The sequence below is a fragment of the Manis javanica genome, chromosome 12 (assembly GCF_040802235.1).
Source record: "Manis javanica isolate MJ-LG chromosome 12, MJ_LKY, whole genome shotgun sequence".
NCBI classification, from domain to species: Eukaryota; Metazoa; Chordata; class Mammalia; order Pholidota; family Manidae; genus Manis; species Manis javanica.
In genome coordinates, this window is record NC_133167.1 from 25,919,431 (window position 1) to 25,942,297 (window position 22,867).

The 22,867-nt window shown below is 37.1% G+C and overlaps 1 protein-coding gene and 1 long non-coding RNA gene across 7 annotated transcripts in view; one reads left to right on the forward strand and one right to left on the reverse strand.

The window, feature by feature from the left end:
- Window positions 1-22,867, forward strand: part of PLEKHM3 (pleckstrin homology domain containing M3) — a 176,574-nt gene that overhangs the window by 78,739 nt on the left and 74,968 nt on the right. For all 5 annotated transcript variants that reach the window (XM_036994995.2, XM_073218216.1, XM_073218218.1 and 2 more), the window contains exon 5: window positions 5,292-5,485. In XM_036994995.2, coding sequence (XP_036850890.2) covers window positions 5,292-5,485 — 194 coding nt within the window. The remainder of the gene's footprint in view (window positions 1-5,291; window positions 5,486-22,867) is intronic.
- LOC140844971 (uncharacterized) overlaps window positions 5,492-22,867 on the reverse strand; it is a 107,919-nt gene continuing 90,543 nt past the window's right edge. The window contains exons 6-7 of one of the 2 annotated variants that reach the window (XR_012123566.1): window positions 5,742-5,825; window positions 5,492-5,649 (exon numbers count right to left, since the gene is read on the reverse strand). This is a non-coding gene — a long non-coding RNA (uncharacterized lncRNA). Of the gene's footprint in view, window positions 5,826-22,867 lie in introns of both variants that reach the window. The other variant, XR_012123565.1, reaches the window with a different exon arrangement.

Here is a 22,867-nt window from a genome sequence, read left to right on the forward strand (position 1 = left end):
CTGGAGTAATAATGATCCTAATTATTTTTAAAGCAGAATTTCATCTATTTTCCATTGTACATCCTGCAGATTGAATTGAGCTCCAGGATTACCCAGCAGCTAAACCCTGTCCTTGAATTCTATAGCCATTTTCTAATGAAAGTCTCTTTGAAGATAATTTCAGTCCATTCAGAAACATCAAGCATGTCAAAGTGGTGGTAAGGAACTCAAACTTAGCCTCAACTCTTCCTAAATAGTTCCCCTCTGCTATGCTTTTAAAAAATATTTTTATATCTTAGCCTGAATATTCACATTCCATTTAGCTAGGGGTTTTCCATGTTACATAAGCCATTTCCTATCTCTACGTCTTGAGAGGTATTCAAGGCAAGCTCCCTTGCCCTTGCAGAGCTGGGAAGTAGCTCACTAATGGGAAAAGCCAGTTGTCCAGTCATTTGGAGAGTTTGAGAACAAATTGTAATTAAGCTCAAGATCTCCTGATTCCTCCTCCATTAGCCCACTGTGCCTGTTTTAACAGGAATCAGAAGTGTTATGTTTGAGACTGATTTTATTTAAGACTTTAACCTTGACTTTTCACAATAGAGATGGGAAAAAATACTAGAAGGAAACATTACCCCAAAGCAATAAGTGGTTATTTTACTGTAAGATTATGGATATTTTTTTCCTCTCCTGATCTTTATTCTCTATATTTTCATTAATATGATTATATTTTATTATTTTATAAAATTTAACTGTTGCTTACCTCTATATATCCTATTTCAGGAAATATGTAGTAGAAATTAATGTTTTTAAATGTCTCAGAATTATGAATATGATTGTTCTGTCCAGTAATAGATAACTTCAGTGTCATTTAATGTAGTGTGGGAGGCTATTTTCCACACAAAAATTGCCTTTCACTGCTATACTTTTTTTCCTTCTTTGAATATAATATGCTTTCACAAGTTTCAAGATTGAACAAGTACATGGGTTATATATACAGATCTTTTTCCTCCCACCTCTTTCTTCCAGCCGCCCTGTCCTTTCCATAGGCAATCACATTATTCCTTTCTTGCATATCGTTCCAGAGATATTTTATGTACATGTGCTATTTTACACAAAAAATGCAAGAGATGACAGTATACATGCTACTTTCGGAGAGCTTTCCATTTAGATCATAAACTCTCTCTTGGGCTTTTTTTTTTTTAAGTCTCTCCATATTCCATCATGAATCTTAGACATACACACACCAATTTAACCAGTTCTTTTTGATAGACATTAAGGTTTTTTCCAAACTTTTGCCATTATAGACAGTGATCCAATGAATAACTATATACATCATTTTGAATATAAGTTCATGAATGAGACCCTGTAGATAACTTCCTAGATGTAGGTATGTGCACTTGTGTGATTGATATTGCCACGTTGCCCTCAATAAGGGCTGTATGCTGTACTTTATATCTTCTTGCAAGTGCTTTTCTTCCCTTAATCTCAGGATGTCAGCTGTCCCTTCTGTTGTCATTGCACTGCTTCTACCTGTCCTTCCCTTTCCTTCTTTCTTGACTCTAAATATGTTGTAAGCTTAGAAACAAATAAGCAAGCTGTTAGAAGTTTGTTTAAAGTAAGAATGTGTGGTGCAGAGCATGGCCAGAGCATTGTAACGTCCCCACTCATTTCTTCAGGTATTTATCAGGCACCTACTGCGCTCACCGTTCAGTGCTTTGGGGACATAGTCTCTGCCTGGTGATGCTCTGACTCCAATGGAGGGAGAGAGACAGTAAAGAAACACAAGTGATACCTAGATAAATGAAGTGTTTCTGGACTTTATTTTTTGTTTTAGAGTTAAAATCTAATGAGAACCTACATGCGAATGTACTGCCTAATTATATAGGTTAGACTCCAATTGTAGCTCACTTGCTTTGTATTTGGGGAGGAGGGAAGGACAGAACAGGGGCAGAGATCACATCTCTTAAAGAGTGATGAGCAGATGGTTTATGGTAGAATTACTAAAAAAAAGAATTGTGAATATAAACAATGTTAAAAAAAAATAGCATGGAGCAGAGTGTCCAGAGATTTGAGTTTTGGCTCTAGTTCTACCACAAAATAACCATAGAGAAGTCACTTAAGTTCTCCGGACCCAGTTTTCTCCTCTATGAAATATAGGTGCTAGATTAATTCAGCATTTCTCAAAGTACATTCCATGGAGCATTAACAAGTTCTATGTGTGTTAATAGATGTTATTCAAAAAAAGGGTTTCAGAGGAGGGCTACAGCTAGGCCCGCTTTAAATGAACAGGGTCCCTCCGTGGGAACAGACCCAGGGAGAACACAGCCCTGGGCCTCACAGCTTGGCAAGAGCATGGAGAGCATTAGAGAAAGATGCTCCTTCTTGTGGCTGGTGAGCAGGGCTCAGGCTGGATTTCATCTCCCTGAGGTCCCCTGCCCCCCCTGTCCCTCATACAGCCTGTACAACATTTAGCAACTGCTGTGTTGGTAGTCAAATAGGTTTAGGAAGTTGCTGGTTTAAGCAAGTTTTCTTCAGTACAAGAAGTCCCTGAGCCAACATGCTGCACTTTGAATTACCAAGAGGAGAGTGTGGCATATTTTGTGATGGACCTCAGAACAGCTTTTTTGTAGAACTACTATTCCTTAGAATACAGGTTGAGAAAAACTGAACTAGATTATCTGTACCAGTCCTTGTTAGTCTAAGACTATGTTCTCATCTACGTTATTTTATTCCATTTCTCTCCTTGAACAAAAACTGAAGTCCTCACTACCACCACCACCAGCACCACCACACCATCTCCAAATTGCATCTGCAGTTAAGTATTCCCTTGCCCCAGTGCTTTATTACCCAGGGCTGTTTTTGTGGGGGGCATATCAGGACACATCCCAGAACCCCGCCCTCTCAGAATTATGTAAACTGGAGCACTTTAGAACTTTGTTTTTAAGGGGTAGCTGTCACCACCATAGCAAAAGACATATTATGTCCAAATCTGTACTAATGATGCTTAATGTTCAAATCAAGTAACAAGTATGTTTGTTTATAAATACCTATGTTTATATAGCAGATTTGGTCATCACTAATCTGCAGCTACTTTATAACCCAATGGTGCTATTTTCTCCAGCTCCTGTGTGTGAAGTGGGGAGAACTGTTTCCCCCTGGACTTCCTCCCTCTCAGCTCTCATGAATCATGTAGACTGCAGGGCTGTGGGAACAAATGGCAACAAAATCACTCTGAGCTGAGTTCTTACAGCTTAAACTCTTCTGCTTATAAGCTTAAAAAGCTATGAAAAATTAGTTTCTATTAATACTATGAAGGTCATTAATAAACACTAAAATTATTTAGTAAATTACTAATAGGTCAATAGGTTTGAAAAATATCAACCCTATCAAAATGGTTTCTAATGTGAGTAGAGTGGGATCACGGGAAAGAATGTCATCAAAACCATTCCTTTTGGGCTCATTCATCTGCCCAATGAATTGAGTTTTCATGGACGTCAGAAACAGCACTCAAGCTTTTCATGTTTTTCATAATGTGGTTGGCAAGAAGTAGGACAATAGCTTTAACTCTCACGTGGAATGTATTTGGTGATCACCTACAACTTAATGTAATATTTATATTAAGAAAGTTTCTCTCACATAAACTTTATCACCTAAGGATATCATTGGCTTCCTTGCTCAAGTAACTATATGTAACATTTTCTTTTTTAAAAAGAGAATTACAATTGATTTGGAAGTAGAATCCTCATACCAGTATGCAGGGTTGTTTAGAACTTTATCAGTGGGTTACAGTGCTCTCTATTTTACAAAAATAGCATTTTATGCCAAATTTTGAGTTCTCAAAAATTCCCTCACCAGTGTAAGTGGTTGATTCTCAAAAAAAACAAACAAAAACCTAGCATGTGCTCAGCCTTGCTGCCAAAACTGGCTCATTGTGGCGGGGATTTGTTCACATACTCAGGCAGCCGCAGGCACAATATGCTCTGTATCCTTAACACTAGTTAATAACTTTGTGAAGCAGTGCCTTAGACATTATTGAAACTAGCTCTGTTTTTGTTTTCAGTAATTTCAGCCTGTGAATGCTGATGTCAGTAGCTGCTGTTCCATTTGTCTTCCTGCTTTTACTGTCTCTGTAAAAGACTGTTTTTTTCCTTTTGGGCTTAAGTACCACCTGAAGAGAGAAGCCTTTTAAGGCCTGGGCGACTGGCCAGTGCCCTTTGTCCTTCTGTTCACCTACTAAAAGGTAGCATTGTTAACCTAATTCCGCGGGGCCCTGACTCAGTATAAACACTGCTCAATAGAGCCAGAAAGACTAATTGAATTGTACAATACATCATTTTTCAGCAACAGTTTCAAGTGGTCTGTACTTCATTTCCCAGAACACCATCGGTTTTTTCCTCATTTAAGATATTTAAATAGAGCAAATTTTTAACTATGGTAAAATAATCAAACCCAGCTCTTTCTCCACTGAACTGCAGGCTACATGAGGACAGGATCATGTCTGTTTTATCTTCCATTAAATGTCTTATGCTTGCTACAGTATCTGGCATGTAACATGCGTCTCAATGCCTCAAAGAGAGGCATTATTTGGCCTTGTTATTTCCAGTCTGGTTAAATAGGCAAAGGTTTTGGCTAATTCTAGGTACCTCTTTGTGAGCTGATCTGCAGAGACTGTAAACTTCATTAACTCTAATTCTGCAGGACCCCAAAGGATCACATAACATATCTCAAAAATAATTGCTTATCAGGGGAAAAAAGATCTTACTAGAAAAAATACCATTGGTGCATTTGGGGTTTTTTTTTTTTTTTTTTTTGTATCTCTGTTAGGACATAAACTTGTGTGTGAGATTTATAATAAAAAAGACCTTTTGAATTTTGTGATGTGTACATGGTTTATCTATATTTTTAAAAATGGCTACTTATAAAAAGTGGTATAGAATATACCTACATACCTATATATTTTAAAATCAGTATTGCTGTTGAAAAAAAGGACTTCATTAAGACTCTTTTTATTTTGAAATTGACTGGTATGCTGTGTCTCTATAGTTCTGTGCATTTCATCACATGTAGATTCATGTAATCACCACTATAATCAAGATACAGGATTAGTGAATTCTTTTCAATGCCAAGGTTACTTTTACCAGTTGAGTTTCTGGAAGAGAAAAAGAGAAGTCAGAAGTTAAAGCATGAGCTTTTTCATTTGGCTGTGTTCAGAAAATACTACTACTTTGATATTCGAGCCATGGTTCTTCGTTTGAGGAGGTATGGAAAGCTGGATGATTCACCAGAACTAATGAAGGAAGTGTATTTTGCAGGTGTCTAAGCAGGCCAAAGAGTTTCTGGAGTATGTGTATGAAGAGCCCCTGATCGACATCCAGCAGGAGAACCCCATGCTGTACCGACACGCTGAGCCACTGGCCACTGTGGTGCGGCTGCGGCAGCGACTGAAGTCGCTACGGGCCTATTTGTTCAGCTGCCGGGCAGCCGTGGCCGAGGATCTGCGCCGCAGGTAAGAGTCAGAAATGTCAGACGGTTGCAGTTTGTTTTTCTTTCCCACCGAGAGGGTGGCTCGATGACCTCCAAGAAGGGCCTTCTGGTGCGGAGCGTCTCAGGTTCTGTGGCTGTGCCTCCGTGCTCATTCTTGACTTTTTTCCTTGGAGTTCCTCTCTCCAGCTAAACCAAGCAAAATGAAAATAATCTCAATGTAACGGAAGGCTTTGAACTCAGGGACCCAGCCCTCCCACAGTGGTGAAGCCTTCTCTTACCTATTGGCCAACTTGAGGTAATAATCTTGGAGTGACTCCATCGATCACTTCTATAGTGTCTTACACTTTTCCCAATTTTAGTTCCTATTTATTGCCAGTAAAAATAAGCAAGTTTGAAATGTTTCATAACTTAAAAATATTTTTCACTGAGAATTTAGTAGGTGGTTATTCAAATCTTATTTTCCATACAGAAACAAACTTGGTAAATGATGCATGTGGTAGAGCTGGGATTAAAACTCACAGGCCCAGGATTCTGCCTTTTCAAATTACCGTTGGTGTAGGCTGTTTTCCATGGCTCAGTTATCTCAGAGTTTATAGAACACACAAGTCCATACCAGGCTCAGAGCCTCAAAAAAAAAAAGTGTCTGTTCTCATCAAATTCCTTCTTTTATGGTTATATTTTATTGGCACTTAAATTCTCACCCTTGGCATATATGAACTAGCTTATACTTGAAATAATTGTTAATGGTGTTCATAAGTCCCCAAAAATACCTTTTAATTTTTTTATTTTAATAGAAATGACCAAAAGCGTACATTAGTCATGGTTTTTGGAAGTAAGCCTGGATGCATAAGAACCTGGATGCATAAGAAAGTATTAAAGTGATAGAGTTTGCTGTTTGAGATCCAGTTAGATCCAAGGAAACTGACATAACCCCAGGCATCTAAAGAGGACATTTAAAAAAGAACTACATGTAGATAGTGAAGGATACGTAATATCTAGACAAGTTCTCATAAAATAATAATGAAAAGGCAGCTGCTGTAAGTAAAGCAAAATAATTCTCAGTGGTAGTCATTCTATTACCTAATTGTTTTTCAGAAAGCACTAGGAAGTGGTCAGGATTTATTCTTATAAAGTCTAGGCAAATTTTCATTTTAAAAGGTCAGGGCTTTCTCTGTAAGGCTATAGAATTACATATTTCAAGCAATTTACTGAATAAACTAGGTACCAGATTTTTAATGTTCAAAGTATGTTTGTTCCATTTTCACTACTTCTCAGCTGGTTTTTCTTATGCTTATGTTTTTAGATGATATTAAAATCTGCATATGGGAATCATGTTGGATGCCTTTCTGATACAATATTTTGCTTTGGGTCAATATGCCAAATTGGTGCACACATTTAGAAATTAAATTGGAGATCCTCTGTTCATAAGATGACTAACAACACCTATGCTGTTGCAGCAGCCTGGTGGTTTACCACATGATGGTACTGTGCCTTATGGCCAAACCACCAGGAAAGGAATGAAAGTTCTCAAAAGAAGGTACTCCCTGGGCTGTGAGAATGAAAGCAGTAGTCTTTTTTTCCTTTCCCTTCATTTTTCTTTCCTGGACTTGCTCATGACTGTTATGCAGTGCAGTGCCTGGTACAAGGTAGGTACTCACTCAGCAAGTGTCAAATGGATAGATAGAAGGAAAGAGGGAAGGATGGGTGGATGGGTGTTTGTTACAGTGGCAATGTTCTCACACTGAACACTGAGCAATGGCTAATATCCCCATTTTTGAGAATGAGTGATTTTTCAATTTCTTCTTTTTCTTCCCTACATGTCCCATAACACAGTGTCTGGCTCATCTGAAACCCTCAAAAGTAGTTGAGTGAATTAACAAATGAACCAAAGAACAAATCAAGTCAAAAAAGATTTAGTAGGTTCTATATCTTAAACAAGTCCCAAATCTTTTCATTCACTCCCAATAATACCACCCAGGTTCAGAGTCTCAGGATCAATGCAGTGTCCTTCTAACTAGTCTCATTTCAGTTTCTTTCCTCATTAAACCTTCACATCAGGCAAGTTATTAAAATAAAAGTATGGAATTCAAGAGCTGCCCAAAACAGCATATCTGCTCTACTTTCTCAAATACTTGTTACTTCAAATGCAAATAATTATTTAACTCTTCCCTCAGTGCATTCTGTTGTGGGAATTAAATGGGTTTTTACAACCTTTGAAGAGCTTAAATAGTGCTTGTACATACTACTATTGTACTAGTATTAATATTGCCTTCTTATCCTAGAATGTCCTTGTCTCTGGCTTTAAAAATCTTTATCAAACAGTTCCACTGAAAAGCCACCCCTGATGCCCTGTCTGCTGGAATCAATGTCCTTCTCCTGCTACTAAGTCAGGAGAGGAGTGAGTGAGAGAAAGTGGTTCATAGAGCTAGCTGGGCAGGCGGCTTGTAGTTCTGAGGTATGTAGTGCATACTTATCCATGCAGCTCTCTCATAAAGATGGGTGGAGGCTCCCTAAGAGCCAAGAGTGAGGTGATGATTCCTACAGAGCCCTAGAGGAGATGCACTGATTTTTTTTTTCAAGTTTTATTTTCATTTCTCTCTACTTCTACCTGTTAAAATAACGTGTGGGGTTACCATGTTTCTCCAACCTGGTACAGAGAAAAGTATACCAGTAACAAGTGGTACTCTTACAGCTTTTTGGGGGAAGGGGCTTTTCAGGGGGGGAGTGCTAGTCTTGAGTCACTTCAAATTTTTTGGAATTTTTTTGGAAATATGACTATTAAAGGAATTTGTGTAAGATTTTCTGGGATGTCTGTACTTCTTACAACTAAACCATTCTAAATATCAATTCTGCCTTCTTGTCTACAAAAAGAATCATCAATACACAAAGGAACTATTACCCACCTAATATGCCAAGATTCCTGTCACTGGGGGCCATCTCTTACCTATATTTTACTTTTATATGGAATCTTTTTCAGAAAAACAATTAGCCAACAGTATCTTCAGAGATGATGAGCTTATCCAAAAACAACATTTAAGGTTTCCTTTGTTTCACTTGGGGATATGACATCCCAAGTGGGGGAGTTTATACAGCCAGAAGAACCTGCTGAACACAACTAATCTTGCATGTCCTTGATAGAAATTAAAAGAGGGAGGAATTGATGGGCAATAGGGGAACAAAAAAGAAGAGAGTCCTGTTCTTATCTAGGTGTAAAAGGCATTCTCTCCCTGCCTGGTTTTTACCTCAGTATAAGAGTAGCCATTAATCTCCAGCAAGTAGGCCCAACATGCTGAAGACCTGTCAGTGCCATATAAACAGAATAAAGCAAACTGTTAATATTACTGTCGTGAGAAAACTGAAAACAGACTGATTAATTGTATTGGTGCTCGACTGCCAGGGAGCCAGCTTTGGTCATCGCCTTATTAGGGAAGTCATAGCCTGCTTTTAGGTCTTTCATTATGAAGACCGTCCTCTTTTCCTCCTCACTGTTCCTATTATTGTTGTTAAATGAATGCCTCATTCTTGAACCCATACCGCGATCTTGACTGGCAGGGGAGATTAGTTTAGAAAAAGTCAGTGTCTTCCATGAAGTCTAAAATGTTTACAGTGCTGACAATTCACTGTTTCTGAGGACTCCCAGATGGTGACCCTGCTGGATTGGTCCAAGGCCTAGTTAACTTTTCATGAGAAGATTTATTTACAATGTCCACACATGAATGTGCATAAAGAACTGTGGAAAATCTTAGCACTGTCAGGACACATCCGGATCAGCCATTAGGGAAATCTTGGGGAAGAGCCCTAAGATGAGCTTAGGGGCTTAGCCCTACACATCCCACTGGACACAGGAATAGTGGGATATGTATGTAAATCAGAAATTACAAACGGGTACCTCTCGGCCAAATTTGGCCCTCAGACATGTTTTGTTTGGACTTTCAGGGATAGCCCCACTAGGTCTTAAAGTTTTGAGATAGTTGCTAACATTTTTAGCAACAATAATCAGGAGTTTTCATGTACATACAGAATGAAGCTCTCTGGTTTCTCTTAGAAAAATGAGAAGCTCTAATTATACAGGGTTTCCCTCATTCCTCGATAGCTGCAATCAGCTTTCTTTCCTGGACTCCTCTTTGCTAGAGCCTCTACAGCTCCCGTTACTGTCTCAAACCCAGTGTCATTTGATACATAATCCATTGCTGCTGTGTTTTTCTTATACCCAGCCCATTTCATTTATTTACAGTGGTACCAGGGTCCATGTAAGATAATTATGATTTTATCAATTAAAAAGTACTTTCCCATAAATAAATAAATATATATTTTTTATAACAGCCTTTTTAGATGATAGGACAGATGGTAGGTAGAAAGAAGAGAAAGACCTGTGGCTCTGAGATGCTACGTGACTTGCCTGAGGTGACAAAGCAGAGTCCACATTCAACCAGGTTTTCGATTTTCAGATAGCTGCTGCTTTTCCCAGCCATTTGCTGTTGGTGATGGCCAGGGTTCTCTAGTCTCTTACGAGGAACTTTTAATTCTCCTGAAGCCTTGACTAAGGTCATTTAGGGGAGTGCAAAGGAAGGCAGGGAGGTGGCAGACAGTCACATCCCATGAGTGGGAAGGTGGGATTGCTGACACAGGCGTCGGGTGCTCACTGCCAGCTCACTCAGTCTTGGAGAACAAGGCATGATGACTGGCTTAGCACTAATGAGCACCTTTTCTCCAGTTCAGCACTTACCAGACAGTTCCATCTCAGAGGACTGGAAATTTAAAATAAAAATGTGGAGGTAGCTTTAGGATTGTCTTCTATTTGTCTTTAGCCAAAACAAACAAACATTACTGCCTATTTCTCACCATTTCATAAAAAGCATAGTAACCCTAAAAAAAAAACAACGAGCAAACAGCCTCAGAAATCAAACAGCTTTTTAAAATCAAATACATTTAAAATTCATTCAACTATTCTGTTTTGTTTTGTTTTTTTCATTTTACCTTGGACTGCTAAAAACATTACCGGATCAACACCAGCTGTTTGGACTACTTTTTCAGAAATCTGATTTAAGCCATACTTTCTCTTCTAAGTCAAGTGAAATCATCCAGTCCATGGAAAAACATTCTAGAAATTAATGTGGAGGCTTGAGTGTTTCCCTTTATTGATCATCAAAATGTGATTTGGGGACTGGGGGTGCCTGGTGAATCCAAAGTTCCTATTATGATATAAAACTAGTTGAGGCCAATAGACAATATTTATGCCTATCCTCCCAGTTGCTTAAAGCAGAATTGTACTGGTTCTTGGGAACATTTGGTCCCACTTGTTTGTCAAGTTTAGTCCTTAGCTTAGATCATTCTAAAGCAATTTAACAGCTTGACTTGGGAATCTCAAGAGAAGACCAAAAGTGATTCTTCTACCTTCTAAGCCACCTTTTCCTCTCTTAGTTTTCACATTTTATTTGAAATTGTATCTAGCATTGGTTCTCACTAAAACATCAGCTTTACTAAATGGTGTGAGAAATTTTTATCAAAAAGGTTGCCATTTTTATTGACATTATAAGTGCCAGAAAAAAATGAGTTTGTAGGTGTGTATCCTGTCAGACTCTCATTGCCTCCTCCTTCTTCAAGCAAAATTTAGCAGCTTGCTCAGCAGTTAGACTAATCCCCATAAACATTATCTGATTTACCAAGATTCCCTTTTCACTCTTCCCTTGTGAGTCTGCCTTGTGAGTCCACTGGAGGGGAGGCTAAGTCCAAAGGTTGAAATGTCCTCTGGACATCTACCAGGATCTCAAACTTACTATGTCTCAAACCAAGCTAATATCCTTGCCCCAACTCCTGTTGCAAACTGGGCCTGCTGCAGACTTCCCCATCTGGCTTTATGGCACCTCCATCCTTCCAGTTGTTCAGACCAGATACCTTTCTCTCACATTCCACATCCAGTCCATCAGCAGATCCTGTCAGCTTCACCTTCAGAATATATCCACTCGTCACCACTTCCATTGCTACCACCTGGGTCCAGGCCACTGTCATCCTTCCCCTGCATTATTGAGGTAACTGATTTCCCCCTTCAGTCTGTACTTAGGCTACAGCCAAAGTTAATGTGTAGATTAGATAATGTCACCCCTGATCCAAACTGCCTAATAGCTTCCCCTCTCACTCCAAGTAAAAGCCAAGGCCATATACGGTCTTATCCTTCTTTACCTCTGTGCCCTTATCTCCCCCTACATTCCCCCTCACTCATTCCGTTCCAGTCACACCAACCTTCTTTTGGTCCTTGAGCCCAATAAGTAGGCTTCTACATGAGTTTCTGTGCTCATTTTTTTTTGCCCAAATAACTGCATAGCTTGCTTCCTTACCTCCTTTAGGTCTTTAGGCAACTATCACCTTCATGAAGCATCTTTGAGCATTCTGTTTTAAAGTGCAACCAGTGTCCCCCTGCCACATACATACTTAGCATCTTCTTTCTCTGCTCCCTACCATTGAACACAGGTATTTTATCTTGTCTGTCTCCCTCCTTTGGTCCGTCAGGTGTAGATATGGAGGTGGTGCTTTGCTCAATCTGTGCAGCTATATGCAGTGGCCCTGCTCTCCCTAGTAGAGGAAAACAATAAAGGTCATGGCTTTTCATCTGTTCTGCTCACTACACTACTGTATCCCCAGGGCCTAGAACCATACCTAACATAGGTGGGGTCTAATAAATATTTATTGGACAAATAAAGTTCTCTTACTGAGATTCTTCACACTTAATATGGTCAAACGTATTTTTTCTTATTACAAAAAATACTGTTCATCATAGAAAATAAAAATATGAAAACCTTGTTATCCTACCACTCTGGTGTGTATCCCTCCAGACTTTTTCCTCCACAGATTATTTTTCCCCCCTAAAATGGTTTCATACTGTACATACTATTTTTTTTACCTTTTTTATTTTTTTTTATTTTGGCATCATTAATATACAATTACATGAAGAACATTATGATTACTAGGCTTCCCCCTTCACCAAGTCCCCCCCACATACCCCTTCAGTCACTGTCCATCAGCGTAGTAAGATGCTGTAAAATAACTACTTGTCTTCTCTGCTGTACATACTATTTTTAATCCAGTCATTTCACTTAGTATATTGTGAACATCTTTTCATGCCAGTAAATATTTGTCTGAAGCATCATGAATCACTGAGGAAAAATGGTGTTTTGATTTGTGAGCATACCTATATACAACTGATCTTGGAAAAAGTAAATGAGTGTATTATTCAGTGTATCCAACAAAAGATTACTTGAGCTAATAATAGATAAGATGAGAGATATTTTCATAGCAACTCCTCTTCTTCCCCTACCTCCCAAAAAAGTCAGATGTAATAGATGGAGGGATTATCTGTTACAGAAAGAAAAGATTGCATACTGTTGTGAATTAAATACGCTTAATTTAGGAGGCTAGCTTATTAAGAGCATATCTCTTAGGGCAGCCTAGTTCTTAAAACACAGTCTATACAGACTTGACTTGCTGTGTCTCTGAAGTGAAAATGAGGAATATCTTATAACCAAAATGTGAGATCTAAGTGTGTAATTATTAGCCAACAAGGTCTGGTTAATAATGAACTTTAGGAGAATAGGCCCAATTTAGCAACAATATTATCATAAAATTAGTGTCATTAAATATCAGCAATTATTAGCACTTCAAGTGTATATGTACTTCTTTAAGCTCAGTAAATGAATATAAGTCTTTATGTTCTCTGTAAGATTTGCTATTAGCCAAACTTTGTAGGTGGTTTTCAGGTTAGCTAATTAAAAGCTCATTACCTGCATTGGGGTTTCAGTCTCATATTAGCTTCTCAACATATTAGCTGCATGAATCTATCAGGACTCAGAAACTACTAAAACACAGAATGTCCATTTTGATAGTTTTCAAAAGTAACCATTGTCATTCTACTTCAAGAATTTCTTTTCTCTTGGATGACTTCTAGAACTGTTTCCAAGTCATCTAACTTCCTGATCTCCTACTGGCTTCTGTTCCCCTTCCTTCATTTTCTCCAGAGATCTCATTCAGCAAATTACTTACACACACACACACACACACACACACACACACACACACACACACACACACACACACACACACCAATATCAATAGTCTGAAAGAGAGCTATGGACTAATAGAATAATAGACTTTGACAGTAAGTTTTACTATAATAGACATGTAGCTTTTTATTTACTGAGAAATCCTTCAGAAAGTTAAAAAGTGATTTTATCTTACTCTGAAACCAAATGAAATATAAATTATCTAAAATCATTGTACTTTCCAAGTATTTCTACTCCAGGCTTTATATTGTTGCTAAGAAACTAAGCACAATTTCTGAATGAACAGATAAGAGACCCTTATTTCCTGAAACTATCTGCCAAGACATATCTGATACTATCTTGTCACTTTTTCAGCCAATAAGATTAGCAAAATGAGATATCTGTGGAAATGATTGAAGCTTGTTTCTTCCACATGGGTTACTATCAGAATATCTGCCTTTGATTTAAAATTGTTTTTCCATTAGCTAGTAACATGGCTGAACATATGAGTCCTGTCCACATCCAGCCTAATGTAACTATTTCAGAAGAATTTGCAGCTCATATCAAGAACACCAAATTGCATCTCCCTGGGAATGCTTCCCAGTGCTTTTTGCTGATTTTGGTGTTGGTGTAAGTGCCCTCCAAAGGAAAATACTACAGCCCTCTCAACTCAGTACAAATTACCTAACCTGCCACACATACTCTTGGAAAACACAGTAATATTGCATAAATAAATTTTCCTTTTAAAATATTTCCTATGCACCTGTATTCATACTCTTCCTTTAGAATGTTATGATTTAGAATCAAAAGGGAAGTTTTCCTTTGATGGTCTGTTCTCTGTGTTTCGTGTGTGTGTTGGGGTGCGGGGCGGGAGATAGAGAGAGAGACATAAAGAGACGCCTATCTCTTACATGTGCTAACATATTTCCATTACCTTTTTTTTTTTCATTTTAATCATTGGGTTTTTAAGTGCCAGTTGTGCAGCTCTAAGAACTGAGCTTCAGAGAAATGGTGATCTTATTATATCTACCAAAATCCTGCAAAGGGTCTGCCAGCTTCAGAACCTAACCTTGTCCCTTTTCTCTCATGAGCTTCAGAGCTTGGTGGGACCTCAGTTGAAGTCCTCAGAAATTAGTCAGGTTAAATTAATATTGATTTATTTTAGTCAGCATCCTGGTACAAAATAGGATAGGCCCATACCTTTTTTGTAAAGACTACTGCCTTTGAGTTCATAGGCAATTGTCTCTGCATTTTTAAGCCCAAGTATCAGCTACATAATATAAGGGCTCTAAATCATATATGATCTTCTGTTTTAATTTTCATCTTTTCTCACCTTTCTTATTAAATCAATTTATAAATGAAGCCTAAGTTGCCTTCTTGGTGTGTCAGGCAATTCTAAAGATAATAAAATAGAAAATATTGGCCCTAGAAATGATTGTGCTAGTTGGTTTTCTTGATCCTTTAGCAGGTTTCTTCATTGTTCTTTGATATCAGAGAACTCGCTAGTGCTACCTGCCAGTGAAGTGGCTTCCCTTAATGGCTGAGTGAAATATGGAGTTGACTCTCCTTATCATGTTTGTCCTTGGCTCTGGTGTCAGGACCAACCTGCATTGGTAAGGTGAACTTGCATTTTGCATTGGTAAGAGCAGAGCTGTCCTCATGGTTGCCCCGCTGGAGAAATGCTATCAGACCTGATGATTAATAGGCCTGCAGTGCAGCAAGGTCACTTAATGCACAGTAAACCCTAAACAGAGCAGCCTCCTCAGAATACAAAAGGCTGCACCCTTCTGCAGCAAAAATTATGTTTACCAACCCATTGCTAAATGAGATAGTTTCAGCTTTCTTTTCCTAACATGTTAAAGTTTGGAGGGAACACTGAAGAAATTAATAATTGCCCTTCATATAACATTTTAATAGATACTTAAATCATTTCAGTAAAGAAAATACGAGAAAGGTATGTATGTGTTTATGTGTATGTGTGTACATGTGTGTGCATGTGTGTGTGTTCAAATGTGTGTATTTGAAAGAGTTTCCAGTTGGGTCCACATCCCATTTCTTCTAGGCCTTTCCAGTCAGGCTTTCTTAATTATCCCTACTTTTGTATCTGTAGCTTCTGGTTCTGTACTAGTGTCTTCATTTTAGCATATAGGGTAAGCTCAAGTCTTTCCCATCTTTAAGAAAAGAATCCTTTCTTGGCAGAAAACTAATTTGAAGAAATAATAGCTGAAAACTTCCCTAACCTGGAGTATGGAACAAACATCCAGGTCTAAGAATCACACAGCACTCCAAACAAGGTAAATCCAGAGTCCACACCAACACACATAAGTAAAAATAAAGAGAAAATCTTAAAAGCAAGAGAAAAGCAACTCGTTATATACAAGGGAACCCATAAGACCATCAGCTAATTTTTCAGAGGAAATTTTGCAAACCAGAAGGGAGTGGCTTTGAATGATATATTCAAAGTGCTGAAAGGAAAAAAAAAGCTATAACCAAGAATACTCTACTGTGCAAGGTTATCATTGCCAAACAAAAGTTAAGGAGTTCATCACCACTAAACCAGTCTTATAAGAAATGTAAAGGGACCTCTTAAAGTAGAAAAGAAAAGGCCATAACTGGAAGAAAATTATGAAAGAAAACTCTCACTGGTAAAATCAAGCATATAGTAAAGGTAATGAACCAACCACTTATAAAGCCAGTATGAAGGTTAAAAGACAAAAGTAGTAAAAGCAACAATATCTACAATAATTGGTTAGGGAATACACAAAACAATGGAAAATAATGACATCAAATACATAAAATATAGGGGACAGGGACTAAAAGTGTAGTGCTTTTATAAAGTGTCCAACCATCAACTTACTTTTATTTATATAAAGTGTTATATATAAACCTTATATATATATATATAAACCACAAACCAAAAACTTAGATACATAAAAAATAAAAGAATCAAAATGTAATACTAAAGAAAAAGAAAGGAACAGAAAAACTACAAAAACAACTGGAAAACAATGAACAAAATAGCAATAAGTACAAACATATCAATAATCAATAATTACTTTAAATGTAAATAGACTAAATGTTCCACTCAAAAGACATAGGGTGACTGAAGAGATTTAAAAAAAAAAAAAGAAAGAAAACCCATCTATATGCTTTCTACAAGAGACTCACTCCAGACATAAAGACACATACATATTGTAAAGGGTCTGAAAAAAATACTCCATGCAAATGGAAATAAATAGAAATTTGGAGTTGCAATACTTGCATCAGACAAAATAGACTTTAAAACAGACTATAATAAGAGACAAAGGACATTACATAATGATGAAAGGATCAGTGCCACCAGAGAATATAACAGTCATAAATATCTATGCACCCAACATAGGAATACCTAAATATATAAAGCAGATATTAACAGACATAAAGGGAAAAGTTGACAGTAATACAATAACAGTAGGGGACTTTAATACCCTCACTTATGTCAATGGATGAACAATCCAGACAGAAAATCAATAAGGAAACCATGGTCTTAAACAACATGTTAGACAAGATGGACTTAACATATTTATACAGAACATTCCATCCCAAAGTAGAAAAATATACATCAAAGTGCACATGGGACAGTCTCCAGGACAAGTCACATGTTAGGCCACAAAACAAGTCTCAGTAAGTTCAAGAAGACTGAAATCTTATCAAGTGTCTTTTCCAACCACAATGGTATGAAACTGGAAATCAATTATAAGAAAAAAACTTGAAAAAAAACACAAACACTTTCAGGCTAAACAACATGCTACTTAGATAACCAATGGGTTAACAAAGAAACCAAAGGGGAAATTAAAAAATACCTTGAGACAAATGAAAATGGAAACAAAACATTCCAAAATCTATGGGACACATACAATAGCCAAGATATGGAAGCAACCTAAGTGTTCATCAATAGATGAATAGATAAAGAAGATGTGACACACACAAATATATATACACATATATGTATGTATATATAAATACATATAATGGAATATTAGTCATCCTTAAAAAAGAATGAAATCTTGGCATTTGTGACAACATGGTTGAACCTAGAGGGTATTATGCTAAGTGAAATAAGACAGAGAAAGACAAATACCATATGATTTCACTTATATTTGGAACCTAAAAAACAAATAAAACAAAACAGAAAGAAACTCATAAAAACAGAGAAAAAAAGTGGTGGTTGCCAGAGAAAAGGATAGGGGGATATGGGTGAAATAGGTGAGGTAGATTAAGAGGTACAAATTTCCAATTATAAAAGAAGTCATGGGGATGTAAAGTACAGTATAGTCAATAAAAATACTGTAAAAACTATATATGGTGGCAGTTGTTAACTCCATTTATCATTGTGAGCATTTTATATATAATGATTGAATCACTATGTTGTATACTGGAAACTAATATAACATTGTATGTCAATGATACTTCAATAAGTCAAAAAAAAACTTAATGGGATAGTAAAAATAGTTCTGAGATCTTTATAGTAATACAGTCCTACCTCAAGAAACAAGAAAAATATTGAACAATATAATCTTATATGTCTTATATGTAAAGGAACTAGAAAAAGAAGAACAAAGCCCAAAATAAGAAGATCAGAGTGGAAATAAATGACATAGAGACTAAAAATATAGAAAAGATTGATGAAACTAAGAGCTTGTTGTTTGAACAGATAAGCAAAATTGCTAAGTCTTTAGCTAGACTCATCAAGAAAAAGAGAGGGAGGACTCAAATCAATAGAACCAGAAATTAAAGAAAAGTTACAGCTATCACCACAGAAATACAAATGATAAGAGACTACTATAACAACTATACAACAAACTGGACAACCTAGAAGAAATGAATAAATTCTTAGAAGTACACAGTCTTCCAAGATGGGAAGAAGAAATAGAAAATCTGAATAATTAATTACCAGTAATGAAATTGAATTAGTAATCCAAAAACTCCCAAAAAACAAAATCCAGTACTAGACAGCTTCACAGGTGAATTCTATCAAACATTTAATAAAGAGTTACGACTTCTCATTCTCAAAGCATTCCAAAACATTGAATAGGAAGGAATGCTTTCTTTCTACAAGGTCAACATTACCCTGATACCAAAACCAAAGCCACTACTACAAAAAAAGAAAGTTACAGGCCAATAACTCTGATGAATATAGAAGAAAAAACTTCAAAAAATATTAACAAACCAAATTCAACAATACATTAAAAGGATTACACTCCACCATCAAGTGGGATTTATTCCAGGGATGTGCAGATGGTTCAATATCTCCAAACCAATCATTGTGACATAACACATTTTAAAAAAGATAAAAACCTTATGATCATCTCAATAGATGCAGAAAAAGCATTTGACAAAATTTATCCACTTATGACAAAGACTCTCAACAAAGAGGGTATAGAGGGATTATACCTCAACATAATAAAGGCCATATATGACAAACCCATACTCAGTAGTGAAAAGCTGAAAGTTTTTCCTTTCAGATCAGGAATAAGATAGGGATGTCCACTCTGGCTACTTTTTTTCTATGTAGTATTGGAAGTGCTAGCCACAGCAATCAGATAAGAAAAATAAATAAAAGGCAAATTGGTAGTAAAGAAGTGAATCTCTCACTATTTGCAGATGACATGATACAATATAGAGAATACCCCAAAGACGCCATCAAAAAACTATTAGAACTAGTAAATGAATTTAGTAAAGTTTCAGGATACAAAATTAACATATAAGAATCGATTGTATTTCTATACACTGATAGTTTGTTATTAACAATCCCATTTACAGTTGCATCAAAAAGAGTAAATAACTAGGAATAAATTTAGCCAAGGAGGGAGAGACCTGTACTCTGAAAGCTATAAGAGATTGGTGAAATAAATTCAAAATGAAGCAAATAAATCAAAATATATACCATGCTCATGATTTGGAAGAATTAATAGTGTTAAAATATATATAATACCTTAAGGAATCTGCAGATTCAAGGCAATTCCTATCAAAATACCAATAGCATTTTTTCACAGAACTAGAACAAATAATCCTAACATTTGTATGAAACCACAAAAGAGCCCTGATAACCAAAATAATCTTAAGAGCAAAGTTGAGGGTATCACAGTCCTGGGTTTCAAAATATACCACAAAGCTATAATAATCAAAACAATGTGGTACTGGCACAAGAACAGACACATAGCTCAGTGAAACAGAATGAGCAGCCCACAAAGAAACCTATACTACATGGTTAATAAATCTGTAACAAAGGAATCAAGAATATACAACAGGGAAAAGCCAGTCTCTTCAATAAATTGTGTTGGGGAAACTGGACAGCTACATGCCAAAAAATGAAATTGGACTACTTTATTACTCCATATCCAAAAATAAGCTCAAAACAGATTAAAAACCTACAGTATGGGTGAAAATACTCATAAACAATTTATCCAGTAAGGGTTTAACATCCAAATATATAAAGAACTCATATATCTCAACACTAAAAAAAACAAATAACCCAATTAAAACATGGGCAGAAGATCTGAACAGACAGTTCTCCAAAGAAGAGATACAGGTGGCCAACAGGCACATGAAAAGATGCTCATCATCAGGGAAATGCAAATCAAAACCACTATAAGATATCACCTCACACCACTAAGAACAGCCACTATCCAAAAGACAAAAAATAACAAATGTTGGTAAGTATGTGGAGGAAAGGCCTCTCCTACACTGTTGGTAGGAATGTTAATTGGTGCAGCCACTGTGGAAAGCAGTATGGAGGTTCCTCAAAAAAACCAAAAGTGGAAATACCATATGACCCAGTAATTCACTTCTAGGAATTTACCCAAAGAAAACAAAATCCCTGATTCAAAAAGATATATGCACCTATGTTTATCACTGTATTATTTATAATAGCCAAGATATGGAAGCAATCAAAGTGTCCATCAGTAGATGAATGGATAAAGATGTTGTACATATACACAATGGAATATTATTCAGCCATAAAAAGAAAGAAATCCTGACATCTGCATCATGGGTAGACTAGAGGATATTATGCTAAGTGAAATAAGCCAGGTGGAAAAAGAAACACCATATGATTTCACTTATTTGTGGAATCTAAAAACAAAAGAAAATGAACAAAATAGCAATAGACTCATAGACACTGAGAAGTGACTGGAGTTTACCGTGAAGGGGAGGGTGGGGAGATAAAAGGGCACCAAAATTCTCAATCATAATATAAGTCACAGAGATGGTAGTACAGCATGGAGAATATAGCCAATGATCCTGTAATATCTTCCTATGTTGACAGATAGTAACTGCACTAGTTAGGGTGAGGAATTAATAATATGGGTAACTGATGAACCACTGTGTAATATACTTGAAACCAATGTAAGATTGTATATAAACTACACCTCATTAAAAAAACCTAAATATAAGACCTGAAGCCATAAAACTCCTGAAAGAAAACAGACAGTAAATGCTTGGACACTGGTCTTTGCAATATTTTTTTGGACGTTTCTCCTCAGGCAAGGGCCACAAAAGCAAATTAAACAATTGGGACTACATCAAATTAAAAAGCTTCTGCACTGAAAAGGAAACCAACAGAACAAAACAGCATCCTACTGATAGGAAAAGACATTCGCAAATAATATATCTGATAAGGGTTTAATATCCAAAATGTATTTTAAAATCTCATACAATTCAATACCAAGAAAACAAACAATCAAATTTAAAAATGCTTAGAGAACCTGGATAGACATTTTTCCAAAGAAGACATATAGATGGCAAAGAAGTTACGTGAAAAAGTGCTCGATTATCACTACTGATGAGGGAAATGCAAATCAAAATCACAATGACCTATCACCTCACACCTATTAGACTATTACCAAAAAGACAGGAAATAAGAAGTGTTGATGTGGATAAAAGGGAATCTTTGTTGATCATCAATAGGAATGTAAACTGGTACAGCCACTATGGAAAATAGAATGGAAGTTTCTCAAAACATTAAAAATAGAAATATCATATAATCCAGCTCCTTCACCTACCCTTACAGCCAATTCCGAGAGCACGGTACTCGCCCTCACCTCTATGCTCTTACTCATACTGCCTAGGATACCCATCCTGCCCCTTCTTCAGCTGAACTCTGACTTGTCAAGTCTCTGAGGCCTTTTCCTGACCATGTGCTCTGCAGGCGTCCCTCACCCCTGCAGGTGCTTCTGTAGATGTCAGCATTCCACTTTGTGAACTAGAACTGTTTACTTGTCCATTTATCCCACTTGTCTGCCTATGCTGATATCAAAAAACTGTCTCCTCCAAGCATGTCTGTTACCTGCTATATACCTAGCATACTTATTGCATTGAAATATATATTGATTTTCATTTCTAATTTTAGGTTTTTACAATAGTACCAAGTCAAAGAGGTCATTTGCATTAAATTCATGGGGGAGATGATGATCACAAGTCATGTTTCCTGACAAAATGCAAATCACCCATTCTTTACTGAATATATTAATAGTGAAATTAGTGATGTGATGATCTTAAAGGGGTGCCGTGCTTTGCCTCCAGACACGAATGGCTGCCCTGAAGAGTCCTGTCCTCTCCTAGTCAGATCTGCCTAAGGTAGTTTAATGCTTGCTGGGGCCTGCAGGTTCTCCTCAACTCCTTCAATCCTCAGAGTTTAAGGGGAACTGGCTGCTGGAAATCCCTGCTGCTTCCATCCATTTCCTATAGAGTACCTGTCAGAAAGGCCAACTTGTACACCTGAGCCACAGCAGGGAGAAGCCCTTGGCGTCACCCAGATGGGAAGCTGCCAACCCTTTCTAGGCTGGGTTTTTACATCACTATTTAACCTATGCTTCCCTGGTGGATGGTCTGCCTAAAGAAGATATTTTAAGAACGTCTTGCTACCCAAAGAATACATGATCTCTGATTCGAAAAGACATATACACCCCTATGTTTATCTCAGTACTCTTTACAATAGCCCAGATATGGAAGCAACCTAAGTGTCCATCAGTAGATGAATGGATAAAGAAGAGGTGGCACATAGACACAATGGAATATTATTTGGTCATAAAAAAAAACCCTACCATTTGCAACAACATGGATGGAGCTAGAGGGTATGCCAGGCAGAGAAAGACAAGTACCAGATGACTTCACTCATTTGTGGAGTATAACAAATCAAAACTGAAGGAACAAAACAGCAGCGGACTCAGACTCTGAGAAGGGACTAGTGGTTACCAGAGGGGAAGGGTTGTTGAGTGCAGGTGGGAGAGGGAAGGGGATTAAGGAGCACTATAATTAATCACAATATAGGCAGGTCACAGGGAAGGCAGTAGAGGACAGAGAAGACAAGTAGACTCTATCGCGTCTTACTA